This window comes from Hippocampus guttulatus, chromosome 1 (assembly GCF_054856545.1).
Source record: "Hippocampus guttulatus isolate MCC_2025c chromosome 1, RoL_Hgut_1.0, whole genome shotgun sequence".
Classification (NCBI taxonomy): Eukaryota; Metazoa; Chordata; class Actinopteri; order Syngnathiformes; family Syngnathidae; genus Hippocampus; species Hippocampus guttulatus.
This window is the reverse complement of record NC_141261.1, coordinates 36,093,207-36,112,787: the sequence shown is the minus strand read 5'-3', so window position 1 is coordinate 36,112,787 and position 19,581 is coordinate 36,093,207. Positions and strand designations below refer to the sequence as shown.

Here is a 19,581-nt window from a genome sequence, read left to right as displayed (position 1 = left end):
AGTGTCCGTTGAGAGTCACCTCCCCTCTTTCTTACGTGACATGCCGGAAACGTCCGCCTGATGCAGGCAATCCAAAAGGCGTGGATTCCCTGCACTTTTTTTTGTCTTGTCGGGGACAAAAAAAACCATCTGCTTTTCCTTCCACTCATCATCGCTGAGCACAGAGACAGGAAAAAATGTCGTTTTAGCACATTAGCAAGATGTGCAGCCGGCTCCCTTCTAATTATAGCCAGTCTTATTTCTGCCTATTGCATTATGGATGCCCGTGGAAGGGGGTTCCTTCCAGATAGCGTGGGAACGTCTCCGTAGAGGCTGAATGCAACATCTCCTCCGCCCGCACCGCATTCGTCGCGTCGTGGCCGCGGCGTGAGCGCACAACGCGAGGTCGGGATGTGCCGGATGTGAAAGCGGGGCGCGATGCGGGAGTACAAGGTGGTGGTGCTAGGCAGCGGCGGGGTGGGCAAGTCGGCCCTGACCGTGCAGTTCGTCACCGGAACGTTCATCGAGAAGTACGACCCGACCATCGAAGACTTCTACCGAAAGGAGATCGAGGTGGACTCGTCCCCGTCGGTGCTGGAGATCCTCGACACGGCCGGCACCGAGCAGTTTGCCTCCATGCGGGACCTTTACATCAGGAACGGCCAGGGCTTCATCCTGGTCTACAGTCTGGTCAACCAGCAGAGCTTTCAGGACATCAAGCCCATGAGAGACCAGATTATCAGGGTCAAGAGGTAAGGCTTCAGTTTGAAAGGTGTGTTCTTATAGATAGATAGAACCGTATTACAAACCTACTTCAGAAGCAAAGCAGGATCAGGCCTGCTCAGTACTGTACTTGGAAGGGAAACCTGAATGGGAAAAAATGCTGGGAAGAAGATAAATTAATGAGGAATGGTGCACTATTTTTACATTTTGTGTTGAAAAGTAGCCGATGAACTCTGCGGTCATACACTCGCATACATATGACCAACTCAGGATGTGCTTCTGATCACTTAGTTCAGACCATTACTCAATAAATCCACTGAGATCATCCCACAACCCCACAGCATAGTTGGGCCTTATCTTGGATGGCTTTCATCAGATGACAAGACTGTAAAAAATCCCTTTTTGACATCATGTGACTAGACCGATGAGGCCTTCAAACGCTCAAAGCTCACTGTGATCTACACATATGAGATGAGGAGGCACAATGACATCACATTATATCAGTTTGAGGACAAGATCCAGGAATGTGCACTTTTTTCCATGGGTACTTTTGTCTTGGCTGTGCATGTTCACGGTTGTTTTTTAACAGTGGCCTGTATGTGCCCTGAGATGAAGAGATGAAAGGCCTGATTATCAGATGTCTCTTAAAGATTATCATAAGTGATGGTCCTGGGTTGTAAGGTGTTTTACGAGTGATTTTTTTCCCCCTCCCCACTCTGAAAAGAGTCCAGCCTACAACCTACTTATGATGGCAATCCTTTATATATGTAGTCAACCCCTAGTTTGGGTGACTGCCAGGGGCGGAGCGACAGACCCACTGCCACAGTTATTTTTTGTAATATTACCTTCATATTTAAAAAATAAACTCTGTTTTGACTAAAGAACATACAAATCTTACAGTCAACGTCAGTCAAAATCATTACTTTCATACCATAGTAAGCAAACAACATGGCCGAGAATTAATTGTTTGTCAGACCATCAACAATCATGGTTTCATAAAATAAAATGAGCACGTATCCCAAGCTTGCACACACTAGTAATATAAACGGGGGGGGGGGGGGGGACAAAAACAAGTAAAAAGCAACATTGAGAATTGTGAAAAAAGAAGAAATGTTACTGTCATTTCGCTTTTTAAATATGATTTTAATGAATGAGCCATTGATTGCAGTATGCAAAATGGTGTTGGCTGTTTGTAACAAGAGATCACTCTGATTGGCTGTCAGAGACCGAATGAGTGCTTTGAGATAGCAGTCGATGATGAGAGAACACAAAAGCAAAGCCACTTCAAAGAAAAAGGCATTATGTAGTAGGGATGTAACGATGTCCAAATATCACAATACAAGATTATCACGATACGGACCTCACAATACAATGATTATCACAATATTGTGAGGAGGTCAGCAATGTAAAAAAGGTCACAAGTGTCCTTGGGTGTCTTGAAAGGCGCTTATAAATAAAATCTATTATTATTATTATTATTATAAAGCTCATGATATTGAAAAAGAAACAAGCTCATGATACTGAAAAACAAAGGATCATATTGGGTGTGTTCCTGATCACAGCAGTGACAAAGAATAGGCTAGCCCTGTCATTTTAGTGTCATGTGTTGCTGTGCTCGGCTGAATCGGGCGAACATAATGTTTTTGACAAAGATGTAGTGCTTTTAATGTCGTAACATGACAATGACAGTATCGTGGCAATATTAATATCACGATATCGCCGATATCGTTACATCTCTGCAACCTAGTAAATTAAGCTCAGTAAAATGTCCTTTTTTACATAAGGGGGGTTCACACGGCACACATTTGCGCCGGCGCTGCACCGATGTATTTTGTTGCGATATATTTTGCACCGCAGCAAATTGTGTGAAGCGTTCACACGTACAAAGCCGCTGAGCGTGTCAGCACCGGCACAGCGTCGGTGCAGCCCCACTTGCGTTCACACGGCAGTTTCTGCAGCGGAGCAAAACGACAGAAAACAAATGAGCTGTCGTGTTGGTTCTTTTGAAAACGTATACACAACTCAAGCGACTACTGGAGGGGCACGTCCTTCTCTTTCTCGGTCTCCGTTGCCTTCTGCTCGAGAGTGACCGCCCCCGAAAACGTAAATCAACGATGACTTCAATGACACTCAGAAAAGCACCAATAATGTAATGCACGTAATGCACCAAACAGAAAATCAAGAGAGGAAATCACAAAATAAATTATATGGGGGGCGGGCAGAGATGTGTTCCTCGAGCCGGTCCTTGGCCTGGAGGACCGGCTCGAGGACCGAGGGGCGGTCCTTGGTCCTTGGCCCCGTAGTCAAGTCCTTGGTCCTTGGCCTTGGCCTCGGGAGTCAAGTCCTTGGCCTTGGCCTTGGCCTCGGATTGCCGGTCCTCGGACACAATGAGGAATTAGAGCCTCGAATCCCTTGCATAAGGATCGCAAAAATCGCGAAGGAAACCCATATTGATGGATTAACTCTGTCGCTTTAAAAGAGGCAGGTCTGCCACTGACAGGTGACAGTTAGCGCAACGTGTAAAGAGCGGCATCACAGTTACCGGTAGTTTCAATCACGCTTTGTTGCGTTCGCGATCGGCAGTTTAAATAGCGTGTAAAGCCTTTCTGTAACAGTGATGTCTTTTATTTAGCTATTTTTGCACAGTCGTCACGTTTGTGCGGTCGCACTAGAATGTTTGTTTGAATCAAGTAATTTGCGTTACAGCTGGAGTCAATAATGGGTTTGGCCGTTGGGATTTGGAGTCCTTTTGCTCGATTCCAGTTATGTTTGCTGAATGCTTTCTCATGTTTGGAATAATGAATATTGATAATACATAGTTTAAAAATCATGGTTGATTTAATTATTTATTATTATTATTATTGTGAAGTTGAAGGTATTAAATTAATGTAGTATTAGTGGTAGTGGTAATAATAGTAGTACTCAGAGAATGGTTAGAGATTCAGCCATCTCGTTACCTCTGCGTCCAGCGTTCTAGACGCATAATTTTCCCACGGGACGCACAGTTCCAAACAATGTGCGTTTTTGGGACGCAAGGAAATTTCTCAGGCAAAACAAACAAACAAACAAAAAAACTACGGCAAGCCTGAGGATTTCACAGTAACAATCGTGACCGGTAGCGTGTCGTTTCCGTGGCGTCATTTTCACGGTACCGAAAAATAGTTTAATTATAAAAGTCACCGCACTTGAATTGACAGTGTGATCCACGCGATTTCACTGCGCCTGTATGTGTGTTTGTGATGTGATGTGGTGTGTGAGTGTGTTTCTTCTAATTTACTTTTGTTTTGTTTTCAGTGTTGGGGGGGGGGGGGGGGGGGGGACACAACAGATGACGTTATGTGTGCATGCGGGTTGTTATTTTAGTCCGCAAACTGAGGAATCGTGCGGATGAAAGTTTGAGATGGCGGCGAAAAAAACTCACCAAGGTCTATTAATTACGATATTTAAGAAATGGGAATGCTTGTCTGATTTTTCATATGAATCGTCCAAAGGCCGTATCCCTAAACTCACCTGTGACGTATGCACAGAACGCGAGAGCGAAATACGACGCGAGGCACGATTACGAGGCAAATTGGTCATTAGATTTGTAGGCTAATCGCTGTGAAAAATATTATGAAACAGTATTGGTAATTCTATAATTTACTGGTTGTAGCATGGTAACTTTATGAATAAAACATTCGTCACAAGGTGTAGCAATGCTAATGTTAACTGTTGGTAGAACTCATGATGACGTGTGTTAAATTCTTTCGTCAAATTGATCGTAGATTACACATGCATCGTCTTGGGAAGAGGATTTCAAGCCACATCAATACTTACCTGTATTAATGATTAGCAGTCAATTAATCTTTGCAGTGTGAGATTGGAAAAAGTACTCTGATGATGCCACATGAGTACACCAGTTTTTGATCCATTTATTTTTTGGAATAAACCTGGAGTACACAGCTGCTGATGTAATGTTGATTGTTAATGCATAGTTTTCAAACATTGACCCTTGAAACATTATACTTTTGAGTTTCGGAATTCTTGATTATCAATATCAGTCAAAATAGAAAAATGCGTTCCCATGATGAACGTTTACAGAACCCAACATTTGTTATCGTGGTTTCCCATTGGGTAATCCGACGGAACCGAAAAACGGTTACCATGAATTTCCGAAATCCTCAGGCCTGCTCCTGAATTATTTAATTTTTGCAGCATTTGTTTATAATTGTATGTACGTATATGTTGTTGTTTGTGTTATTATCATATGCAATTGAATAAGTAGACCCTTTCAGAATTCGAAATTTGGGACTCTCTCAATCCATAATGGCACTCATACTTTTCTGATCAGCGAGTTCCTGGGACTCGCTGCCGGTAAACTGTAAAATTATCACTGAGAGATTACCGCTTTTTCTGCAGTCAGTGATTGACTTCTATGCAAAGTCATTTCTCAACTTGTGTTCCGTGCCACGTCATGCCTGTTGAGTGTTGATTTACTTCATATTAAGAAACTACTGCACTAAAACATTAATTCATAAATGTATACCATATGATTTTATTTTTTTTCTCAGTATAAATAACACGTACCCTGACTGTTCTACTCTTTGAATAAAAACACTTCATTCAAGCGTTAGGGAGTGCAAAGGGTTATGATGGAGGGGTGTTGCAAATCATGAAGACCTGCCAAGTGGTATGCTAGCATTATTTTATACATGTCCTCGGCTAGGCTTAGTTTCAAAATCAGTCCTTGGTCCTTGGCCTTGGCCTCGGAGGCAAGACCTTGGTCCTTGGCCTTGGCCTTGCCCCGGAAAATTTTCCAAGTCCTTGGCCTTGGCCTCGGGTTGCCGGTCCTTGGACACAACACTGGGGGCGGGGGGTTGTGAACACACAACAAAGGAACAAACTACACAAACAACTCCGAGACAGTCCAGTCTCCTACAAAAGGAATGATGTTACCAGCCAAGTCTTATGTCGTTATTAAACAAACACATGACGGAAGTCCGACAGAGCGCGAAAGCAACGCATTCTCGCCGTACGTAAACTCTTCACAAGCATTTGCTCTGGAGCAAATTTAACCCAGTTGCGTTCACACGTGCAAATTTACACCGGTGCTGTTTCGCAAACAAGCATTTGCGACGGAGCAAATTTTTAAACCACCTCCCTGAGGTGGATCAAATTTGGTCCGGTGTAAGCTGTTTTCCGGGGCTACGCCGGAGCTAATTTGCACGTGTGAACGCTCTACTGGGGCAGCCCCGGCGTAGCACCGGACCAAATCTTGCCGTGTGAACACCCCTATAGTTATTCCAGTTTGATTATAAGTGTGATGGGCATTGTTCCGGATGTGTGAATTTTATTTCATGAAACCCTGACTGTGGATAGGATGATAAAGGATGACAGACACATGCACGGCCAATCCTCACCGAGGTGTTGTGTCACCTTGGCCACCCCACTGAAAATATTCTAGCCACGTCCCTGGCTGTGCCATGGCAATTGCTTTACGATCGGCATATTTTACAAAACAAAGCATTCAGGCGTGTAATAAAAAACAATTTCAACTAGAAAATCGATTTTTGATTTAAAAGATGTGAGTGCATTGAATTGAACTGAACCGAATCGTTCCACTTTGAAATATCCCAAGATATTTATCAAACTGTTTTCTTTGGGGGGTTTTTTTGGAGGGATATACTGTATTTTAGAATGAAATGGCACATTTACGGCAAGTTCATTTAAATGTATGTAAAATAAAAAAATAGGCATTGCATCATACCCTCTCGAATTGAGTCATACCATATCGAAACGAATCGTAATCCCAATGAGTTGATCCAAATTGAATCATTTCACTTTCAAGTCTAACTCGCCTCGAATCGTTTTGTACCCCATGCATCAAAAATCATATTTCAGAATCTTTTTTGGAGGTGCACACCCCCCCACCCTCCAAAATGGAGTTGAGCCACATGTGGACTGCCGCAAAGCAGTAGGTTGTCAGCCGTAACCATCCTCACATCTGCGTCACCGTGTCGTAGTTGATACGTCAGTCAGGAGAGTCGCGTGAAATAAATACAATAAAAGACTATTGGGACACTGTCCTCCATGTGTTGTGTGCCTACCAAGTGTGCATGTGGCCCATGAATAGTTCATGTTTCTATTTCACACAGCTCTGCTTCTCCTTATATAATCATAACATCTGTCTGATTACTTGATTACCCTTCACTTTTTTCCTCCAAAGTGCACTGCATGCTGCAAAAGTCCATTTGGAATGTGAGAATGGAGGGTTCAACATTTTTATATATATATATATATTTATTTATTTATTTACCATTGCCGCAGCTCAAACCTTCACCATTATGAAAATGTTATTAAAGTACACCAGGGGTGCCCAAACATTTTTGACCGAAGATCTACTTTGCGATCGCCCAACTTCCCACGACCGCCCCGTTACCCCGCACATGCACGCACATCCACACGCATGCCATGATGAGCAACAACCTGTTAACTAGCGTAGCTCATGTGTTTTGTTTTTAAATGCTTCTCTCGGCCCTCCAGAATCCCATTCTTTGTCCGTGCCATCGATGAATTGTCCATGAAACAAGCTCTGAATGAGAATAATTATAACGATAAAAGATACAGCGCAACAGCGCTGTTGACAAGCTGCAATTGCAGACAGCTGAACGCTAACAACTTCCGGTGACGCAGATCACGCGCCACCGTACGTTAAAGATGACCTGCTTTATTTTATTTTCGTTTTTAAATCGTTTTTGTGAAAGCGAGACTGATGAGATGATTAGGGTGCAGTGTGCATTAACACAAAAAATATATTACTGACATGCACCGAGACACACAAATGTTTGTTTGCTTTTTTTCCCCCTCCTCATCACCCCTCGCGATCGACTTGGGACCAGTCCGCGAGCTACCGGTCGATCGCGATTGACGTAACGGGCACCCCTGAAGTACACAGTGCAAGTATAAACTTTAAAGTTAACCGGTGTGAAATAAAAGTACAAAGTCGCCCTTTGAGACAGCTGACAGATGGAGAGGGAACAGGAAGGCATTACTGTTACTCAGTGCAGTTTTAAAGGCAGTGTTGGTTGATGTATGTTCATACATGATAGTCAGTCGGCAGCAGAGATGGCGCTCCACCACTGAATAGGGGTGACCAATTTAAACTTCTCCAGCATCTTATTTGATATTTTGCATAGGTTGCAGCACACCCGCGAACCTAGTGAGGATAAGTGGTTGAGAAAATGGATGTATGCATTCTAAAATAGATTTTCAATAAAAAAAATTCTGCCTCCCTATGTATCGGTTAAGGTTTTTTGAGATATGTTGGCATGTCCTGTTTGAGGAACTGACACGTCACATTGTTGGTTGCAGATAGAAAACAGTACCCATTTTTAGCGCAGTCAAAATGTTGCTAACAAGCTTCGGTGGTCATTTTCATGCGAGTTTGTAGCCAGTACTGTTTGCTATTAGCAGCTAATCCCTTCTCTAATATTAATTCTATTTCTGGTTCTATGGTTATCCATAAATGTCTATGTCATCACTGGCATCACAAAAAAAGCACATTTGTTGGGTTAATGTTTAAAGGCACAGTGTGCAGAATTTAGTGCCCTCTAATGGTGAATTAATAGAATGCACCGACACGTAAGCTCAAAGCCCGCCCATTTTGAAGCCCGTGCACTATGGTGCTTCAGAGAGACCACATTTCGCAAGCCTACCAACAATTTCTTCAGCAGAAATGCAAGCAAAGGTACATCCCAAACAACTTCTCGTATTCCCTCAAGAGACGGAGCAACTACATGACATTATTTTTTTACACATGCTGTAGTCATGACTTTCAGCACTATAGTCACTAAAGTTTGTCTCCTTTGGGTATCCGTAGCAGAAAGATGGCGGCGAAACAAGTAGCCCATACTGTTGAGTAGCCGTGCCCTATGTAATTTAATATAATACTTAACTTACAATTTCAAAAAAAATTACATTGACGTGGCAGAACATATTTTGGGGATATTATTGACTGTGGGTTTTTGGAAGAATGAACATTGAAAAATCAACACATTTTTACACACTGTCCCTTAAAGACCTCAAACGTCACCAGTAAGCTCTAAAAGACCACATTAATTGTTCTCTGGCCTCTTTTAACATTATTAGTAAAAGGGGATATTGTAATTGTGTGATTTTGTGTTGCAAATTGACATTTATCTTTTCCTTACCGAGTAAAATCATTGTTGATGACACTAGTCAAAAAATTCTTATTACATTTTTTTAATCAGTGATGCACGTAAACCTTTCTTGATGACTGTTTTGTGCTGATTCTGCCAAATTCTACCCTTTTTTCTCTTGCACATCAGTTTTTTTTATACTCAGAATAATATTAACGACATGCTAACATTAATATATCTAATACAGTGGTTCTTAATCTGGGTTCGATCGAACTCCGGGGGTTTGGTGAATCGGTCTCAGGGGTTCGACGGAGCCTCTGCCACGGAGGTTAAGACACACCCGACTCAACATGTCAATTAGTTATGACACGCCCGCTTGGCCATCGCTGGCTGCATATGACATGACATTGCTTGTCCAATCAGTACTGTGGGAAATTTGGTTAGCTTAGTAGTCATCGTGTGACTGTCGTGATAGTACGTCATACAAAAAAAAGTATACTTATCTCGTGAAATTTTATTTAATTTTTTCTGTTTTTAATAAATGTGTTTTTTTTTAAATTTGAAATTGAAATAAATATATATTAATTTTTCAGTAATGAAGGGTCCGGTGAATGTGCATATTAAAATATCTCAAAAATGTGCTCTGCTAGAAATGGATTAAAAACTTTTTTTTTTAAATGTTGAAATCACCATCAACAATGTTTAGGTATACATAAAGCCATCTTTAATTGAAATTTGCTGTTGATTGGTGTAGTTATTGTGAGAAATTATTGATGTGATCAGTGTCTTCACTGACATGAATATCCTAGTTAGAACCATTTAATTAAGGGTGTTTTGAGCAAATCTGTTATTTCAGAAGTGTACAAACTGGTACCGTATTTTCCGCACTATAGGGCACATCGAAAAGTCTTCCATTTTCTTAAAAGCTCACGGGGCGCCTTAAAATCCGGTGCGTCTTTGTATGGTCATTACGGTAATATTTCCGGCTTGATTATTTGACGTCCCAAAATGGCTCCTTGCAAGAGACACGCGTACAATGCCGATTTTAAACTTAGAGCGATCGGTTACGCTATTGAAAAGGGAAATAGAGCAGCAGCGAGAGAGTTCAATGTGAATGAATCAATGGTGCGGAAGTGGCGGAAGCAACAAGACGCCCTGCGCCAGGTAAAGAAGACTCAACAGAGCTTCCGTGGAAACAAAGCACGATGGCCACAGTTAGAGGACCAACTCGAACAATGGGTTGTTGTGCAGAGAGCACAAGGTATTATTTTGTCTACAGTCACAATTCGAATAAAGGCAAAAGCGCTGGCACGGGAACTTAAAAGAAATGAATTCGGCGGTCCTTCTTGGTGCTTTCGATTCATGAAAAGAGGTCATCTCTCTATCGGCACACGAACGACTGTTTCGCAGCAACTACCTCAAGACGACAAAGAAAAGCTTGCCACTTTCCGTGCTTACTGCAAAAATAACATCACTGAAAAAAATTATCCGACCAGAGCACATCGTCAACATGGATGAGGTTCCACTCACCTTTGATATTCCTGTTCACCGCACTGTGGATAAAACGGGAGTGCGCACGGTGATTGTTCGCAACACAAGTAATGAGAAAGCATCCTTCACTGAGTTCTCGCCTGCCAGGCTAATGGCCAGAAACTTCCACCCATGGTTATTTTCAAGAGGAAGACCGCGCCAAAAGGAAACTTTCCAACCGGCGTCGCCATCAAAGCTAACTCGAAGGGGTGGATGAATGAAGAAAAAATGAGTGAGTGGCTGAGAGAAATTTATGTCAAGAGGCCGGGCGGCTTTTTTCATGTAGCTCCATCCCTATGGATCTGCGACTCTTTGCGCTCCCATATCACCCATGGCGTCAAAAAACAAGTGAAGGACAGTAATTCAGTGCTGGCCGAAATTCCGGGTGGATTGACAAAAGATCTCCAGCCACTAGATGTTGGTGTCAACAGGGCTTTTAAAGCTCGACTGCGAACTGCGTGGGAGCAGTGGATGACCGAAGGCGAACACACGTTTACCAAGACGGGAAGACAGCGCCAAGCCACATACGCCACTATCTGCCAGTGGCTTGTAAATGCCTGGGCTGATATACCAATCTCAACCGTGGTCCCAGCTTTCAGGAAGGCAGGAATTCTCACTGAACTGCCAGACATCAGGAGCGACACCGATTCTGAAAATGGAGACTTTGTCGAGGCGGAGCCGGCCATGTTGAATGCCGAATTCGCTCAGCTGTTCAATTTGGACACGGAGGAAGAAGGAGTCCAGGGATTCCCCGATGATGAATGAACTAAAAAAGTTAGCTTTACATGCTTCTTTTGTGTGTTTACAACTGAACAAGGCTGGGCGTGGTGTGAAAATTGATATTTGAACAACGTTGAGTTCTTGTTACTGCTTTGCACTATTTCTTTTACTACGTGATAAAATGTTGCACTAACTGTTATAACTTAAGTTTCGTTGACGTATGATCGTTGTTTGCATTTCCTTGATTGTAGCTCCATCTATTGGATGCATTGTAGATTGCGCCCTATTGTCCAGTGCGTGCAATATATGAAAAAAATTAAAATATAGGCCATTATTTGAAGGTGCGCCTCATAATCCAGCGCGTCTTTTCGTGCGGAAAATACGGTAGTCCTTCGCATAATCGGTACCCAGAAGTAGTAAAACGCGAAACCTGACCATTTGTCTCCGCCGCGTGATTATGATAACTCGATTATGATAACTTGATGCTGTTAGTATATTTATGAATTAAATATGATGACATCCTCGCACATGTCCACGAGGATCAAGATCCGTCTGCCTGTGCCCGAACAAATTCACAAAAAATCCCGTTAGACCAGCGGTCTGCCTCCTGCGCCCAGTTCAGGCATGGTCCCAGCAGGCGCAAGATTTGATGGGCTTTCTGCCACCAAATTGTCAAATGACACCTAAGATGTGCCAGCATGGCGCAGAGCAGTCTGACAAATTCGCAATGGCACAGCAAGCCTTGCGCCTGCACGAAAATCTGGATACGCTAGCATTTCCGCTTGCGTCATGCTACGAAAATAGAGCCCTGTAAGATTATCCTTAGCAATTATTCTGTGATGTGGGGTCTGTTAAGAGTATTCCCGAATGATGCATGTTGAAAAAAAATATATAAAATATATATGGTGACAAATCCTTGTGTGTGCGTGTGTGTGTGCGTGTGTGTGTGTGTGTGTGTGTGTGGTCAACACATAGGTCAGCCAATCCATGACCTCCATGATTGTGATGTGCAACGGAACTAGAGCAAAGTAGGAAGTGACCTGACACTGTTGCCAGACGCAATAGCCTAGCTTCTTCTAGTTCCGTTTTTATGACTACTTTGTCGACTAGTTTTGGGCAGGCTGGAGGCCCATTTCACGGTACTAAAAGAGGTACTGTATCCGGATTGTGGGAAGAGATTGTGTGCTCTGATTGTCATCTCAATTACACCACCAACTCAAAGACATGTAAGAACAAACTTGATGATTTCTTGCTTGCTCGTGGGCCCCACAAGGTCTCATGATAATAATGATCATGACTCGCGAGTGAAAGCTGGAGTCTGTTTTTGTTGCAGAAAAACAAAGCTTTCCCGTTGGCGCAGATGTTCCGACAAGCACCAGATGAATTTTGCAGCTGACAAAGGGCCTCAAACGGCCCATCGTTGACAGTTACGACGCCGTGTGCACGTTGTGCTCGCAGGCCGTCGACAACACGTTATGGAACCTTTAGGAGATGATCCTCCTTGCTGATCCACATTTGTGCTGAGTCAGCCAACAACATGCGGTGAAGTTGCATGAACCCGCTCACTAGAACCTAATGGAATTGAGTTGTGTTGGAAGCCAAAAAGACATCAGGCGCCCATTAGGGAGTCATGTAAACTGGAATGCGGGGCTCTTATGTGGGAAAAAATGTGTGCTGCAGACCTCGCTCTCACACGAGGCTGCATGCTGTTCCCTGCCAGAGTGCGAGCGAGCATGCGCCGTCTGGCGACGCCCAGTTCCATACTTTTTCACACAATCGGATCATCTCGCTGTGCGTGAGCTGAGTCGGCGGAGGGAACGCTGCTTCAAAGTCGCCTTTTCACGCCGCACTGATGCTGTGTCAAATAGGATGGGAACGGGAACAGGGTGGAGACCAAAACGAGGCATCTCAGGGGGCCCTCTGGCGTGGCCTCAAAGCAGCATTTAGATCTCAGGCTTTTAGCGGCGGCCATCAACAAAAAAGCAAGTCATTAAAGCAACCAGGCGTGTTTGCCGCTCACTAAACATGGTCCTTGTATTATCTGTGTAGTTCAGACATTAAAAAAATACTCCTCCGATTTTGTCCAGGACAATGGGAACGTGATTGAAATTGGCCCAATCGCTCTTTTTTTATCGCAGTAATGCCGAGAAGCACAGAATTCGAGGAGACCTGTTGAGTACTGCTACAATACCTTACACAACTTGGAAAAGTGTATGATTTGTTTGTGTATTTTGTATGTTGCACACATTGGTCGCAGTGTGTGTGTGTGTGTGTGTGTGTGTGTGTGTGTGTGCTAATTTGTAACAGATGCAGACTGCAGCATTGAAGGCCTTCGTGCTCTTTTGCTTGCTTGCTGCTGCTGCTGCGGGGCTTGTAAAATGGCTATTTCGCACAGCAGGTAGCTTTAATAAGGTTACATGGGCCCTGAGGATACGAGCAACTTTTTGGGGGAGGGGGGGTTAGGCGAGTTCTAAACACTGCTTCCCTTTGTGTATGTTCCCAGAAAGGCAGCCCTCAGCGGTAATTAGATACGACTAAAGTTTAACTCATGCGTCTTTTAATGACAATGCAGCATGTTTGCAGCCTTATAGCCTCATAAACAGCAAACACGAACATCGGGAGGCTATCTGCGCCCTGAAATGTGAGCCGCAGAGAAAACGGCATCTCAAGTGGAAATTTGTTGTACAGTAAATTGAACGCACTGAAAATCTGAAATATTAGCACAATTGAAATTACACCAAGTTGACGGGTATTATGGCAGGACTGAGACAATAGGAATCACGAACTCTGCCAGTGTGTTGGGACACAAACGCGAGATTATCCGACAGAATTTTGAGGTGTCAAAACTAATCAATGAATTTCTAAATCAATAGAATATCAAATGAAGCGACAATAATACAGTAATCGCTTAGAGCAGGGGTGTCAAACATACGGCCCATGGGCCGGAACCGGCCCGCAAGGAGGTTCAATCAGGCCCACAGGATAATTTAAAAGTGAAAAAAAAAATGCCAAAAAGACACGGAATTAATATTTTTAGTAAGGTGCAATTCGGGAGTATCCGCTAGGGGGCACACTGTCTTTTTTTATCAGAGAAGAAGACAACGGCAGCCTCTGTCACTGAGACAGACCCAACATAGCAGACGCTATCAAGGACATGTGAATACTTTATTCTTTACACATTTAATAGCACTCTCCTTAGTTTGTAAGGTGTAGGTGGGGATTACATTTTGATTATATATGCACACGTGTAAATGGTTTAAACATTCCTTTCTTTATAAATCTCGTTTAATCTTAAACATGCATGACTATATTTTTCAAGAGCAATTACTTGTGCGCCTTTGTGCAATCAGTGTGATCAGTTGCAATACATATCTGTGAATGATCAAAGTAAATTGCACATTTGCCTGAAGAAATCTAAAGAGCTTCATGAAATGTTTTGTAAAAGATCTGTTTATTAATTTTCAACATTTTCCTCATGTGCTTGTGCTTCTTTAGACCAAAACAAAGGAAATATATTATTTTGGTTATTGATAGCAGAGTATGGTATCATTTTAATGGCCCGGCCCACTTGACATCTACCGAGGCCGTATGTGGCCCACAATGTGAAATGAGTTTGACACCCCTGGCTGAGAGCCTTAGAGACATTATTTAACCTAAAGTAGTCCACATCCTCTGGTATCAGCCTCTCAGCAATAAGTTCTCTGATTTCTGTAGTCCTTCATGAAAGTTAGCAGTTATTAATTGTCTTTCGTGTTTGATTAAAATAAGACCAGTGCTTTATGTGAAAAAAAAAAAGAAGTGCCGCGACTGCTGCCCAATAAATTAAGTGGTGGGTAACAGCAGATCATTAAGTTAATCACTTTGTGCTAGAAAATAGATAGATAAATAAATAAATAATGGGAAAGACTTGTGCTGTACCATACAGCGAAGTCTCTTAGCGTCCCAAATTAGTGATTGAATTTGACTTCGGGATGGCGTCATGTTGACGTTGGTAGCAACAATGGAAAAGGGGAAAAAAAATTGTTAGTAATGTCGAAAATCAAGTGAAGCTAGCCGTCATGCCCCCAGGCAGGCCAACTGCAAAATAAAAGCTAATTAAGGTTTTTCCATTGGCGTCAATGTATTTTTGGTGAGCTTTTATTTTGAAGTTAGCCTTTGCATTGGCAGCCTGTTATGTTATGAGTATGTTTACAGTCTACTTGACATACATTCCTGGACACACTCGCCGAATAAACTGTTTTGTTTTTTTAAGCTACCCGAATAACTGATGGAGTCGTATGACTATCACAAAGTGCTAAAGAGAAATAGAACAAGAGAGGGTACTGTGGGCTCATGTGAGGTCCCGGTATGCCTTTAAAAGTTCCGGTAGGCTTGAGGCTGAAATTGACAAGTGCTAGCATTTCGTACCGCTGCGTACCGGCCGACATAAAGTACTGAGTAAGATTCAGTCACATCTGCTTTTACTTTGGAAAACAATGGCTAAACCAGTTACACAGTTTCCAAAAGCTGTTGAGAACAATAACAATTTTCTCTTGTGTGATATTGCCTAATTTTTGTTTAGTTGGGGGTTTTTTTTCATCACTAAATACCTAACCACGCAACAATAATTGGTTAAAAAAAACCTTAACCGGGAGAAAAATACTTTTCTAATACACTTTATTGCAAAATAAAATGTTATCAGGTTATTCGATTAATCGCTATAATAATCAATAGAATAGATTTGAAAAATTACATGGCATTGCATTCACGTTCAAAGCAGTAAAACATCCTTTGGAATCAAATTCAAGAAACGCCCTTTTTGTTTTGCACGTTTGTTATCCCAACCGATTATCGTTCAGTGTCGGCAGTGTTGAGAGTGGAATGTCTTGTTCAAAAAAAACACACAATTTTAATTAATAAACGGCTTCAATATTTTCACACTTTCTTTTGTGTTCAAATAAGCGAGAGACTCTGTGACTGTCATAAGACGTGAAATGAAACGATCGCCAATTGGGAATCGACCCAAAGCAGAACATTGTTGACAGACAAAGTAGAGAAGAAACTGGTTGTGTTGAGTGTTTGTGTAATATGTCTCAAAAGTCTTTCACCGCAGTAAAAAATGCCTAGGAGTAAGAGTTTGCAACCACCAGATAAGCAAACAGTTCGCCCAGCTTCTTGTATTTCTTCTTCTGCTCTTCCTTTTCTTCTTTGTATTTTTCAGCAGTCTGGATGCCCTTTGGCACAATGCTTGTCGTTCCAGGTCGGGGTTAGTCGATACAACATGAGAAGAGCAGTAAGCAAATATGTCAGTTTTGGGGGGTGTTAAAAACTGGTGGGGCCCACTTAACACTCCTGATCTTTGGCAGCGTTTCTATGGGTTTTACAATCAATGAAATACAAATGAAAATGGTGAAAAGTAATCCTGATGCGCATGGCCTTCAATGAATGTCTCGCACTCACTCAGAAAACACAAAAGAAGCTGAAAGTGGCACCAACTGTTGCAGTATATTTGTGGAAGTGGGCACAATTTGGTCAACGAATCCCTGACCCGCCACTGCATTTCTACTCGGACAACACGAGCAGTCCAAGGAATGCCACTTGGCTGCGGAAATCATGCAACTAACCCCTGCGAGGCAGAACAGTGCCAGCATGCAGCCCGGCATGGCAACAAACAAGCGAAGCGAGCTCTCCACCCGCCAGACCACGGAGAAGCCGGCACTCCCTGCGCCTTTGGAGATATATTTAGAGTGTCTCCTGAGAGACTGTCAGCTTGCATTTGCCCACGTGGCTCTCTCCTTGTTCACACCCTGACTGCACACACAGGTCAGACGACAAGCTTGTCCGTGCCACTCTTCCTTTCTTTCTGAAGGATGCGCCTTCCCTCCGGCATCTCACAAAAGCAGAGGCAGGAGGTCAGCAATCTGTGTAGCGCACTCACAGTGGACACTAAAAACAATAAAGAATTTGTAATCGCGGGTTTCTTCAAGTAGTCACTGAGATGTGGTGAAACACCCGCGTGACTTCTGTGCAAGGCATTGTGTGTGCGGGAATGTTTCTTTGCCTTCTTTGTCTTCCCTGCGATTGACTGGTGACCAGTCACAGAACCCCCCCGCCCCACTCCCCCTTATATCGCAAAAGTGATTTCAAGTGGATGTAAGTGTGTTGTAATTCTTCATTCGTTATGCATTTTGACAGAAAAGTGTCAGAGGCCTTGACATCAATAACCTGTTATCCATTACTCGCTCCAGCCTGGTCTCCTCCGCTGAAGAGAGACCCGTGTCTTGCACACGAGCAATCGATGTGCCGCTTGCATGCCAAGCAAAGGCGTTGTTACAAAGAAGTCTTCTTTTGTCGTGACAGTTCACTAATGGGACCGTCTACAGATATTAGACACCCACGGAGGGCTGGCAGCCTCCTGGGAAGCCGCAGGAGCCGCGTTTGTCGCTTTCCTCTTGCTCCAATGTGCGTCCTTCTTGCGGTTTCAGCAACTGACAATATGTAGGCCGACACTCACTGCATCACTGAGTTTTCCTCGGGAAGTTCCTGTCGTCGTGTTAATCCAAAACAGAGTACACTGCAGGTATGACAAGTGGCTCCGTCTTCTCTTTTCAGGTACCAGCAGGTGCCGGTGGTGCTGGTGGGAAACAAGGTGGACCTGGAGGACGAAAGGGAGGTGTCGCCCGGCGAGGGCCAGGCACTGGCGGAAGACTGGGGCTGCCCCTTCATGGAGACCTCTGCCAAGAGCAAGACAATGGTGGACGAGCTTTTCACTGAGATTGTGCGGCAGATGGATTTTTGCCCACTGCCCGACCGCCGAGAGGCATGCTGCCCCGCCTGCAGCGTACAGTAGCAGCCCGTCGGCCTGCCGCCGGGGCCTCCGGGCTGATGGATCCGAAGACGCGAACAAAGGCAATTAAAATCACGTTGAACGATTGAAGTTGGAGAGGACTCAAGGAAGAATCTTGCTGTGTAAGGAATGCACTTTGGCTGAGAGGCATGCTGGGAAATGTAGGAAAGCGCCCAGCGAGGCTGACAAGTGAGATGAAATCTCATCCCTCGAGCACGGGGTGGATTTTCCTTTGAACTCGCACATCCATCAGCCCCCTCCTGGTAAACAGCCAATTTCAGGGGCTTTCCCCAAAGGCGGCGCCGTGCCAAAGCCACCTTAAAAGCCATCGACAAAGAGGATTGGAGCCCTAAATCAATTTGGGAAGCCAAAAAGAAAAGAGCAGCAAATGGACACAGTTTCTCCGGTTTCCCTTTCACACTCCTAATGAGGGTGCATAGACCAAACATCAGATTTCTACACAGATGTCAAGCAGCACCACTGTGACGCTGTCACCCCAGAGGTCGGGCCACTCGTCGGCCCGCCTAACTATGAATGAATGATGAGATGAATGAATGTCTCGGAGTCAAAAGCTGCACCTTCTGAGGGGATTCACTCGGAAAATCCCAAATGTCACGAATACGGATGACGTGCGCATGAAGTCATACTCTCACGCTGATCTCGAGTACAGTCTCCCCCAAAGAGACAATGTCAATCAATCATTGTTGAAATGCGCAGTCACTTGACACCTTACAGACGATACAAATGCCTCGTACGCCGAACATGATAGTGACAGTGTATCTTGAATTGCATCATTTAGTGGCTCTCATCAACACTTATTTTCAACCAAAATAAAAAACTCTTTACGCACCAATGTAGCACACTGGTTTGTATTCCTTTCCCGAACTGTGTGCAGTTTCATCCCACAGTTCAAAAAACACACACTCACAATTTGTCATTGATTGTCTGTGCAGATATGGGTCAAATCTCATGTCTTTATTCGCACCATCCTAAATCCTCAGTTTACGTGTACCAGCTCCTCCCACCAGACATCCCGTCGGCATGACGAGGGGAACGACAGGAGGGAAAAATGTTTGAAGGGGCAGGATCCAAGATGGATCCAAATTATTTTTGTTTTAGTCCTTGAATTTTCATTTTCTTTTCTGACAACCCAAGTCTTTTGTCTTGGACCCCTTTTAGCATATTTTCTTAAATACCTACGGTTTCAGGAACGTTGGGTCACCTTAAGATGGCTTGTGTGTAAATATGTCCGACCACAACGACACTTCTGCTTCGGAGACAGCGACATTGAAGAGCTTGAGGTAGGTCAAGCGTGGTCCTCAAGATCCCCTTTCCAGCCTGTTGTCAATGTCTCCCTCTTCCAACACACCTTTTTCAAATGATCAGCGAGCTCACCAGCAAGCGGTAGACATTTAAAACAGACTGGATCGGGGATTTCGAGGTCTGGACTTTGGCACCCCTGAGGTAGATGGTAACACTTCCAAAGCGAGCAAATTAAATCAAGAGTCATACACCCATTAAAAGCCCAGCGCTTAAGAAAAAATGAAGGGCAAACTGGATGATATTAAAACGCTCTGATGGTAAAAGTGGATGGCCAGACTGAACTGTAGAAAAGTTTGGATAAACCTGTTGAAGCAAATGCATCGGCCGCAAGAAAATAAACAA

At 43.6% G+C, this 19,581-nt stretch overlaps 1 protein-coding gene across 1 annotated transcript; it reads left to right on the top strand.

The window, feature by feature from the left end:
* The first annotated feature begins 48 nt into the window (after positions 1-48).
* On the top strand, positions 49-18,773 carry LOC147211551 (ras-related protein Rap-2a-like). Its single transcript, XM_086128452.1, has 2 exons — positions 49-731; positions 17,682-18,773. The coding sequence occupies exons 1-2, from the start codon at positions 418-420 to the stop codon at positions 17,917-17,919; spliced, it is 552 nt and encodes a 183-aa protein (XP_085984578.1). The 5' UTR covers positions 49-417; the 3' UTR covers positions 17,920-18,773.
* The last annotated feature ends 808 nt before the right edge of the window (positions 18,774-19,581 follow it).

Bases quoted from the DNA above. Each gene is read 5' to 3' on its own strand.
- LOC147211551 (XM_086128452.1), top strand. From the start codon at position 418: ATGCGGGAGTACAAGGTGGTGGTGCTAGGCAGCGGCGGGGTGGGCAAG. The intron at 732-17,681 runs GTAAGGCTTCAG...TTCTCTTTTCAG, and splicing joins CAGATTATCAGGGTCAAGAG to GTACCAGCAGGTGCCGGTGG.